At 32.0% G+C, this 12,039-nt stretch overlaps 2 protein-coding genes across 2 annotated transcripts; both read right to left on the bottom strand.

Annotated features, from left to right (window-relative positions):
- Positions 1-936, bottom strand: LOC109439234 (olfactory receptor 6C2-like). The gene has a single exon (XM_019719496.3). It carries the CDS (start codon positions 934-936, stop codon positions 1-3), a length of 936 nt encoding a protein of 311 aa, XP_019575055.3.
- A 6,534-nt stretch (positions 937-7,470) lies between these two features.
- LOC109439233 (olfactory receptor 6C68-like) lies at positions 7,471-8,406 on the bottom strand. Its single transcript, XM_019719495.2, has one exon. The coding sequence runs from the start codon at positions 8,404-8,406 to the stop codon at positions 7,471-7,473; it is 936 nt and encodes a 311-aa protein (XP_019575054.2).
- Between the last annotated feature and the right edge of the window lie 3,633 nt (positions 8,407-12,039).

Below are 12,039 nucleotides of genomic sequence, written 5' to 3'. Positions count from 1 at the left end.
TTACTTAGTTGAGAGGAAGGCAATTCTTTTGATTGTGTCCTTGAAGGCTTTCTTAACTTGATTGTTTCTCAAGGAATAAATAAATGGGTTCAATGTAGGTGAAATAGAAGAAATGAGCAGTGAAACCACTTTATTAATGGTCACCTCTTCCTTTGCTGTAGGATTCATATAGATGAAAATGCATGTGCCATAGGTGATGGCAACCACAATCATGTGGGAAGAACAGGTGGAAAAGGCTTTTTTCCTTTGCTGAACAGAAGGGAATCTAAAAATTGTCTTGAGGATGTAAGCATATGACAGAACTACACAAGTAAGAGTCATATTTAGGGTCAGCACAGCACAGATTATAACTGTCTGTTCCATGAACCATGTGTCAGAACATGAGATTTTCACTAAGGGAAATGCATCACAGGCAAAATGATCAATCATGTTAGAGTCACAAAATATGAGATTTAAACCCAGGCTAAGTGGAGGGATTATTATACATAAACCAGCCATCCAACAACAGATGATGAGAGTCCTGCAGACCCTACTGCTCATGATGGTCACATAATGAAGGGGTTTGCAGATGGCCACATAGCGGTCATAGGACATGGCAGCTAGCAGAAAAAATTCTGTTACTCCACAGAGGTCAGTAAAAAATACTTGGGTAATACAGGCTGTATAGGTAATGACCTTGTCACCTGTTGCTATGCTATACAAGTATCTGGGAATACAGGCAGATGTGAAAGAAATCTCTAAGAAGGAGAAATTTTTTAAGAAAAAGTACATAGGTGTTCTAAGGTGGGAATCCATAAAGGTGAGTGTGATGATGATCAGATTTCCAGTTACGCTCAGTGTATAGGTGAGAAACAGAAAGATAAAAATCAAAACCTGCAGCTGAGGGTCATCTGTCAGTCCCAGCAGAATGAATGTTGTTACTGTATCGTTTCTCATCACTGACTTCTGACTTCTCTCCAATCTGTATGTGATATTCAAAGAAATTTTCTTATAGATTATTTTAAGTGTTCTGAAATTTGATGCATTCAAACTTTTATATTTCATTATATATAATGTCACACACACATATATAAATATGTATATAGATATATTCACATTTTATATCTGTCCTGTGCTTAGGATTTTTTCATGTGATAAAGTAGACTGCTAAGGCGGTGAATTTTGTGGTAGCAATAATGTTTTGGCTTTCAAGAATTCTTCCCTATTCAGAAATAAATCACATAGTTTCATCGTTCTTTTCATGTCTTTCCTTGACACCTTGGGTCTTTTAAAAAAACAGCGCTAATATAAGTTGGGTACTATACAGACACTAGAACAACTTGAGGTCTTTGTTCAAAAATAAAATTTTGTTTGTTGATGTGTTTTTAGGTTAAGTGTGCTTAATTCTTATGAGCAACCTTAAGCACTATGGCCTGCCCCCTGCTACAGACTCCATCATTTTTTTCCTGAGTATGTGCGTTACCTTTACTGACTATGTGTGTTATCTTTACTGCTGACAGAAGCGATGACTGTCTTCTCTTTCCTTCCACATCTTCCAGTCAATGAATTATTTTATCTTCATTGATGCTACATTAGTAAGGACTCAGATGTTTCTAATGTATAATCAATATGCCAACTATTGATGCATACTGACATCAATTAATAGAAAATATTTTCCCCTTGTGTACCTAGTTTATTTGTTTTATGAGAAGATTCATTTTATTGTTTAACTTATTGTGTTCTTTCTTTATTGAGGTTGGGCAGAATTATTGTGACTATTTACCCAGTTCACAAAGCTTCCAATATAGAGAAAAATCATTAACTGAGGATCATGGGTTACTCAAAATCAGATTCCTTATAGGAAATTTAGTTCTCATTCAACAACTATCAATTATTTATATCAAATTGAGATATATAGTATATATATAGATATATCTATATATCTATATATATATGTGTGTGTATATATCTCCTACATACTTGATATAAATATCAAGTATTTATATCAAATTGAGATATATAGTATATATATAGATATATCTATATATCTATATATATATGTGTGTGTATATATCTCCTACATATCAATTTGATATAAATACTTGATATTTGTTTTATACATTATACATATATATATATACTATATATAGTATTACATATATAGTATATATTTATGTAAAAATATATATAAATTGTAGTATAGCAATTTTAATAGTTTTTCCTTTCCTAAAATGTGTAAACATTTTTTTCGTTTCTCTCTCTCTTTCTCTCTCTCTCTCCATATATATATATATATATATATATATATATATATATATATATATATATAAAATGTTCTTTTGCACACCACCTACCTTTGTTCCATCTTTTCTCCTAAACTATCAGATGATATGTGTATCTCTGTGAATTCTTACTCAGTCCTTGAAACTTTGAACGTTATTCAATTCTCAAACAGTTTTTTTCATGATATTACAACTTATAATAGAAGTTAATAAACAGATTGACACTAAAGTGTATGTAATTAACTGATTTTTATTCTATCTTTCAAACAAATGTTCAAAATGAACATAAGAATCTGTAATGCAATACTGTCATTTTATGTTATTCTTGTTTTTGGTCGGAAGAGAAATGTAAGGGCATGCTTATATACTTCTATATAAAGACACTTTATTATTAACTTGAGGTTGAATATATATCCATAGTTACCCTGAATATTTCTCACGTTAAGATACAGATTTGTTTACATATTTTATACATGAAACCTCCCAGACAATGTCATTTATCTGCACGAGGGAAATTCTTTCTAAAAAATGAATTTCATACCTTAAACATATTAAAAATATATAAACTATCAGTGAAACCTATTTTCTTTTCAGAGGAAAATATAATGTAGATCCTACAAAGGGAATTGAAATCAAAGAGACAAAATTTATCATACTTACTCTTCTGTTTGTAAACCACAGCTTCTGTTGGTTATTTAAACCTAGCAATATTAAGACTAAAATGTTAAAAATGATATTTTTATAAAAGTATTTATGTCTTCACATTTACTGGCATGACTGGGAATGCATAGATCTCCTTTTGTTTTCCATCTCCAACAAACTGGACAGGCTTACATATAATGAGCTTAGTGCTACTATAGCTTCCAAATATTTTTTTACTATCTCCATTATCGAAAAGAAAATAAATTACTCTGGGCTGAGAATTCTCTCCACTGGTAGAAGAGATAATATTTTAAATCATCAGGATAGAAAGAAATGATTTTACAATGTCAAATGTGACTTTTCTTTTTAATTTGCAGAAAATGCCACAAAGGGAAAAAAACAAATGGTCCTTGTGGACTTACAATCAAAAGTTATTAATTACTTTTCTGGGTAATGAAGTTTGGCAAAAATGCTAGTAATGCAGGCTTCACTGGGGACTGTGTCCTTGGAGATAAGAGGATATTACAGTAGAATTTGACACAGGTCAGGAGGACAACTGTGTCATTTAAATTACGTTGTTCGTTTTTGTTAAACTTACACGTTTAGTGAGGCATTTGGAAGATTGTAATCCTTTATTACACAAATAAAATCCTATAGTATATTAATCTTTTATTATTGTTGAACAATTTTAATCACAGAAGTGAAAGGAAAAGTTTACATGATTATATAAGGCTAATACTTACATTATAGATTTCATTGTTCCAGATTTTTCTTTCCTCAAATACACTGACTCTATTATTCACAAATGCATAAAAATGTGCAACCATATCTTATAATTGTACAAAACATATACTTTTATAGTTGCACAACAATATGAATGTACTAAATGCCACTGTATTTTACACTTAAAAATGGTCAAAGTAGTAAATTTTGTGTTATGTATTTCAACCAGAATAAAAATACAACACTTTAAATACTTAAACATATCTTAATTTATCACATAAGATAAATTTGTTTTTTCCAATGTCCTCTATTAATAGTGTTGACTGTATGAATATTTGGTAATTTCTAAAGCAGTGCCTGAATTAAATGCATGATGTCCTTTATTTTCCACATTTATCAATTATTCTATCAAAAGCATTTTCATACAATTATTTTTATATGTGTGAGAATAATTAATAGAGGTGAAATTTCTAGATAAAATATTATTTTACTTCTAGAAAATTTGTATAATGCTATAAAAGCCATAAGATTAGTTTATATCAAACATTTGCCACCATAATTAGGTTTTAGTGTACCTTATTTTTATTCCTATTCTTTCCTTGTTCTTTTAAATGTGTCATATATGTATTTTAAGATTATAGTAAATCTTTAAAAGTGTTAATGCTGATTTTTGGCATATAGTTTATGGTTTCATATAGTCAAATCTATCAAATTTTTTTGCTTTTTGATTTTAACAGTATTGTGGAGAGATACTTAACATACAATAAACTGCACATATTTAGTATATAATTTGATAAGTTTTGCTTAATGTACACTCCCAAGAAAGTATCACCATAATCACAATAATAAATATATCCATCATTCTACTAAGTTTCATTTTTAAGTCCCTGTTTTCCTGTACATCCCCCACTGCTGCCATTCACAGCCAACCACTCATCTGTTCTCTATCATTACCATTTTTCAAAATTTTTATATGAATGGGAGCCCTGAGTATATGCTCATTTTTCATGTGGCTTATTTGAATCACATAATTTTTGAGGTTTATCCATGTTATTATGTGTATCTATAGCTCATTCCTTTTATTTCTGAGAAAAATCCCATTGTGTGGATATACCACAATTTGCTTACTATTTACCTGCTGAAAGATATTTTGTCATTTCAATTTTAAGGCACTTACAAATAAATATGCTATGAAAAATCATGCACAAATCTCTCTAATGACATTTACTTAATTTCTATTGTGGAAATACCTAGGAGTGCAATGGCTGTGTTATATGGAAGGTATATATTTAACTTTTTAAGAAACTACCAAAGAGTTTTCCATAGCAGTCATATGATTTATGTTCCCAGCAGCAGTACATGAGTGTTCTAATTGGTACACCATCTTGGTATGACTGATTAGTGTTTATACTTTTAGACATTCTAGTAGATGTATAATTGTATCCCATTGTGATTTTAATTTTCATATACCTAATAGCTAATGATGTTGAACATCTTTTGGTATGTTCAGTGGCCATCTGTATCTTCCTTGGTGAAGTCTGTTTAAATCACTTGCCTATTTTTTAATTGGGCTGTGCATTTTCTTATTTTTGAATTTTGAGAGTTCTTTATACAGCCTGGATATACATGCTTTATCAGAAATGTAATTCACAAATATTTTCTCCCAGTCTGTGGCTTGTCTTATCCTCTTAATAGTGTATTTTTAAGAGTAGAAACTCTTTCTTTTCCAATTAAAAAAATTTAAAAAAAATTTAAATTAAAGTTTATTGGGGGTGACAATTAAAGTTACATAGGTTTCAGGTGTATAATTCTGTACTACATCATCTATACATCACACTGTGTGTTCCCCACCCAAAGTCAGTTCTCCTTTCGTCACCATGTATTTGACCCCATTTATCCTCATCTACCACCCTCTGCCCACCTTACCCTTTGGTAACCACTAAACTATTGTCTGTGTCTACGAGTTTTTGTTTCTTCATTTGTTTGGCTTGTTCCTTTGTTGCTTTTAGTTTTATATCCCACATATCAGTGAAATCATATGGTTCTCGACTTTTTCTGTGTGACTGTTTCACTTAGCATAATAATCTCAAGATCCATCCATGTTGTCACAGATGGCACTATTTCATCTTGTGGTCGAGTAGTATTCCGTTGTGTATATATACCACATCTTCTTTATGCAATCATCTATTGAAGGACACTTTGGTTGTCTTGGCCACTGTAAATAAAGCTGCAATGAATATCAGAGCACATATCTTTATGGATAAGTGTTTTCAGATTTTTTGGGTATATGCCCAGGAGAGGGATTGCTGGGTCATATGGTAATTCTATTCTTATTTTTTTGAGGCACCGCCACACTGCTTTCCATAGCAGATAAACAATAATCAAAACAGCATGGTATTGACAGAAAAACAGACACACAGACAAATGGAATAGAATTGAAAACCCAGAAATAAACCCACCTAAATATGGACAGACAACTTTTGATGAAGCAGCCAAAAACATACAATGGAGAAAAGACAGCCTCTTCAATAAATGGTGCTGGGGGAATTTGAAAGCTACTTGCAAAACAATGAAACTAGACTGCTATCTGTCACTGTGTACCAAAATTAACTCAAAATGGATTAAAGACCTAAGCATAAAACATGTTCTATTAACTTTTTAAGATAATGAATATATTTATGGATGAATTATCCTTTGATTTCTTCTGAGTATAGCTTTCTGTTTTAATGCTTTATATGAATTGTTATGAAGTATCTCTCTCATTGCATATATATTTCTTAACTTCTAAAGAGTTATGTTTGGATTCACTATCTAATTCTTTATACCTAAATTATTAGTAGATTTTGAAAGATAGAATTTAGACTGCAAACGCTCTCTTTCAGATAGACAGAGGAACATAATAACAATCCCCTCACCCCCTTATCCATAGCTCACAACTCAAGAAGAGACAGAAACATTTCTTAGAGAAAATTGTTGTCTTTTCACAAGAATGGGTTATTATCTACCCTAAGTCATACTTTAAAAATTTTGACTTTATGCTATTTTGTTCAGTTTCATGTACTTTCACCACTTGGATCCTGACACTTCATCTCCCATCTCCATATGTACATTTAAACCCAAGCCCCTGTAACCCATAATCCTGCAATTTGCCCCCTCCATCCTTTATTCTTTGCTTTCCTGGCAATCCATGGGTCATAGATGGGATTATTTATTTTCATTTCTGATAAATCTATCACTGATATCTTGTGATTGCTCACATTTTAACCTTTACTCTTAGCTATATATTCAAAAGAATATTTGTGCGATTTTATCCAGCATTGTTTTTGTTTTATAATGTATTTCCCTAGGGTATTATAAATGCTGTTATCTTCCCTCTCAATTGTTTTTTGCCTTATCATATCATGTCTGCATTCATCCTAGTCAGTATTTTATCATAAAATTTCAATGTTTACTTGAATTTTTGTAGTATTTAATGCACATGTGCATATAATAATCAGTAGTGGTATGCTACCAGTTTATGTGGGACTAAAGAATAGTTTTTATTATATTATAAAATTTAATTATATGGGGTTATAGTTATAAACAAATAAATTTATGAGAAATATAGTTTCATTTTTTTTTTTTTTAACTGGGACAAATTTTTTTTACAAGAAGTGGAATAAAAACCAAAGAAAAGAAATAAGTTGATTAAAGTGCAATGTAAGCAAATCTACAGAGGAACTGAGAAATATAACGTAACTGAAAAATAATTATTGGAAGGTAAAGAAAATTGTAAGCTTCAATAGAAAGGTTTAGCAGCCATTCACCTTTTATTTTAACTTTATTTGTTGACTGCTATTGTATTTTACTTTCTTAAGAATGTTGCAATTCTTTTGATGGAGTTATTGAAGGCTTTTTTTACTTGCTTATTTCTCAGTGTATAAATAAATGGATTTAACATAGGTGAAATGGAAGAAATGAGTAGTGAAACCACTTTATTAACAGTCACCTCTTCCTTTGCTGTAGGATTCATATAGATGAACATGCATGCGCCATAGGTGATGGAAACCACAATCATGTGGGAAGAACAGGTGGAAAAGGCCTTTATTCTTTGCTGGGCAGATGGAAATCCTAAAATTGTCTTGATAATGTAAGTATAGGATAGAACTACACACATGAAAGTCAAAATGAAGGTCAGCACAGCACAGGTTAAAACAGTTTGTTCCATGAACCATGTGTCTGAACATGCTATTTTCAGGAGGGGAGAAGCATCACAGAGGAAATGATCAATGACATTCAAATCACAGAATTTCAGATTTAGCCCTAGACTAAGTGGGGAGATTATGACCAACAATCCAGCCAACCAACAGCAAAAAATATGTCTCCTGCAGATTTTGCTGTTCATGATGGTCACATAATGAAGGGGTTTGCAGATGGCCACATAGCGGTCATAGGACATGGTGGCTAGCAGAAAAAATTCTGTTACTGCAAAGAGATCAGTAAAAAACACTTGGATTACACAAGCATTATAGGTAATAGCCTTGTCACCTGTTGCTATGTTATACAAGTATCTGGGAATACAGGCAGTTGTGAATGAGACCTCTAAGAAGGAGAAATTTTGTAAAAAAAAGTACATGGGTGTTTTAAGGTGGGGATCCACAAAGGTGAGTGTGATGATAGTCAGGTTTCCAGTTACACTCAGCATGTAAGTGAGAAATAGAAAGATAAAAATCAGAACTTGCAGTTCCGGGTCATCTGTCAGTCCCAGCAGAATGAATGTTGTTACTGTACAGTTTTTCATCACTGATGACTTCTGTCCAATCTGCATGCCCAGTAATTCAGAGATTATTATATAGACCACATTATCTGTATAAAATAATTTAATCAGCTCTATTAACCTTCACTATATTTTCATCTTATATTTTAATTAGCTCTTTTAACCTTCGTTTTATTTTCATATATTTTGAATCACATTAAGGATGTAATAGATTTATCTACTAGTGTCATATGATTTTATGCATAGCATAAATGTCATTTGGCTCCCCCAAATTCTTCCTATTCAGAAGTGAAAAAAAATCACATGATTCAAGCTATGTTTTTGTTAACAATTTGGTCCTTATCCAAATGCTAATACACAATATATAATTTGGACTCACTCTAAAGAATCTTAACCAGAACTTGGAGTGTCTGCTGTTGCCCTATAATAAGATTTTTTCTTTTTCTTTCTATTTGTAAATGTATTTTCTCCTATGAACAATACTAAATCTACATAAAAGACCACATATAAGTGTCCCTTCCTTGACTTCCTTCCACATTTCTCTATCAACATGCAAGCTGTTAGGCAGAATACAGAATTTTAAATACTATTTTCTTGTATTTATATTTATGAAATGCTTTGATAAATTAACTTAAAAATTACACACATGATTTTTTATGTTATCTTTTTGCCTGTTTTGATTCCTTGGAACTAGTAGTTCCTCTTCACTTCTGACTACACATTTTCTCACTGTTTTCTCCACAATTTGTACAATTTTATATGACACCTATCACTTAATGAATCCTAAATTCCTGTTTCTAGTAATGGATTGCTTCTGACTTACATATTGAATTGATTACCAAACATACCTACTTATATATTGAACCTCTTACCAAATGTATCTGCTTGCACAAATCACATACAGGTCCATTTCAGTGTGCTTCAAGCAGAAGTCATGGTCTTCCACATGGTATGTCATTCCCCCATCTTCTCATGTGTGCTAAGAGGTTCCATCTGTTAACCATGAATTCTGTCCCAGCTACGTATTATAGTAAGCACTTCTATTGTACATTTTGTCTCATTCCCCAACTCAACCGAGTAAACCTAACCATCATTGATTTTCAGGTGAAGCACCACTTCCCCTAGGAAGTTTTCTGCAATTCTGGTGACTTCTTAGCCTACACGCTCACTCCTGTGCTCCCATAACAAGCAAAACTTTTCACAATGTGAGTGTTTAGCCAGAGAATATGTTTGGATCCTGTTTTTTTCACTGTGACAGCAATGACAACTAACACATTTTCACATACATTGTCAATGTCTAAAAATATTTTCTGAATAAATTTACATATCCCAAATTTACCAAGCACACACAGACAAAACGATTTCTTCATATTTGGAATTAAGTTCATATTGCTCTGATACTGAATATGCTTTTTAAATTTTCTATATCTCTGACTCTATTACTAGAACATTTTGTGATTTTTTTGCTTTTTTTTAAAGAAAGAGCTATTTTTATTAATTAAATCACATTGTGACGGGATCTTCATAATTGTGACAAAAGTTATAACTGCTTTCTCTTCCATGGTTTTTCAAAACAGCAATTGTATTTTTATTGATAGTGTGTTTCCATACTCACTGTCATCCATTAATGCAATGTTAAATCCAGAGATTATGGGTTTTTGATGCTGATTTTATGTAAAAAGCAGCTGCACAATAATTTTTTCACACAGCAAGAATTAATTACTATAGTGGGGGCTTAAATATTTTCAGTTTTCAGTCCAGCATCAACAAATGAAAAACATTCCCTTTGAAATCGCAATTTGTTTGTAAGTAGTTTCTCTTCATTGTTTTTAACTGTATTTTATTCATGCTGAGGTAGGAGAAGAGCCAAACCTTATGATTTGCCCAGTTCATACTGTTAAAGCCACAGGGTGGCAGTCACCAATCCAGGGAATAAGTGCTGACCTAGGCTCATGGTTTGCCTGAAAACTAGAACCGTCCTATGGAATTCTGGGACATATTCAACGTATGTATTAGATTAAATTCAAAAGTAGTGGAGAATGCCTACCTACTATTTTGTCATCCTTTCTCCTTGCCTTTTAGGCTACACATGAATCACTATGTAAGTTTACTCAGCTCAACATGTTATTGACATTACTGAATGCTCAAAAATTTTTTCTTCTAAGATATTACACAGTATTATTATAGCCAGAATTCAATAAACTAATTGACAGTGACATGTAACCAAGTGACTTCTGTTTATAATACAGAATTGTACACCTGAAATCTATGTAATTTTAATAACAATTGTCACCCCAATAAATTTAATAAAATAAAATTTAAAAAAAAAAGAAAATTAAAAAAAAAAAATTTGAGGAGGCAGAGATTTCTGAGAGATGTTACTGCAGCCAGTCTTTTGGAATGATGAAAAGAGAAACACACACACACACACACACACACACACACACAAGATGCTTTTATTTTACAATTTGAGGTCAATGTATAACTGATGTCATTTCCATATATTAGGATTATTATTATTATTTACATATCCACCTTTTTACTATTAAGATATATTTTTGAAGACATTGTAAAATAAATGTTGTAACTTGTGTATCTGATTTTAATATGGGCAGATGGAATCTTTTTTTCTCCGAGAAAAGCATGGCCAAAGCTTCACAAAGATAAATACTACTAATATTGCAAAACTTATTATACTTACTTTTCTGTCAATCACAACTTCTTTAAGTTGTTTAAAAACAGTAACTTTTAAAGTCACTTAGTTGAAAATAGTAGGTTTGATGAAAATTTCCAAGTGAACTTCTCTTCAGTTTTGCTCATGCATTCATGTTCACACTCACAGTTTCTCTGAACACACAGAAAGCTCTCTGAGATTGCTGTCTAACAAATTGGTTTGATTTTTCTCATGAAAGGCTTGAGAAATATTTTCTTGTATATTTTAACATTAAATGGGGGGAAAAAACCCATCCTAATATCAGTAGAATGCCAGAAACTTTCTTCTCTTTTGAAAGAGTTGGTATTCAGTATCTCTGGACAGGGACAGAGATTTGAACAGTACCAACCTTGATTTTTTTGGTGAGTTTTCTCTACCTGCAAATAAATGAATAAACCAAAGGTCCTTTGTGGTTTACACTGAAAAGTCACTAGTGACTTTGGAGTAATTTTATTTGGCAAGGCAAAGTAATGAAAGCTGCTTTGGCTCCAGGTCCTTGGAGACAAGAGGACAACAAGTATCAGGTTATTTATTTCACTTTCTTATTTTTCTCAACAGCTTTATCGAAGGAAAATCAACATGCAATAAACTGCACATATTTAAAGTGTACAATTTGATAACTTTGGACATGTGTACATTCCTGTGAAAACATTAACACAATAAAAAAAGTGAACATGTCCATCAACCTCAAAGTGTTCTTGGGCATCTCTGTAATCCCTTGTGCCCTCCTCTTCCTGCACTCCTCCATTCCTAAGGCAACCACTGATAATTTGTCTGTCACTGTAGATTAGTTTGTTTTCTTGCAGAAGTTTAAGTAAATACAATAATGCAAGGTTTTTTTCTCCCTCTGGTTTCTTTCAAAGGGCACGGATTTAAGATATTCCTCTTTTTATGTGTGCCAATAGTTCATTCCTTTATACTTCTGAGTAGTATTCCAATATTGA

The sequence above is a fragment of the Rhinolophus sinicus genome, chromosome 1 (assembly GCF_057876585.1).
Source record: "Rhinolophus sinicus isolate RSI-liver-muscle chromosome 1, RSI-T2T, whole genome shotgun sequence".
NCBI lineage: Eukaryota > Metazoa > Chordata > Mammalia > Chiroptera > Rhinolophidae > Rhinolophus > Rhinolophus sinicus.
This window is presented reverse-complemented; position numbering and strand designations above follow the sequence as displayed.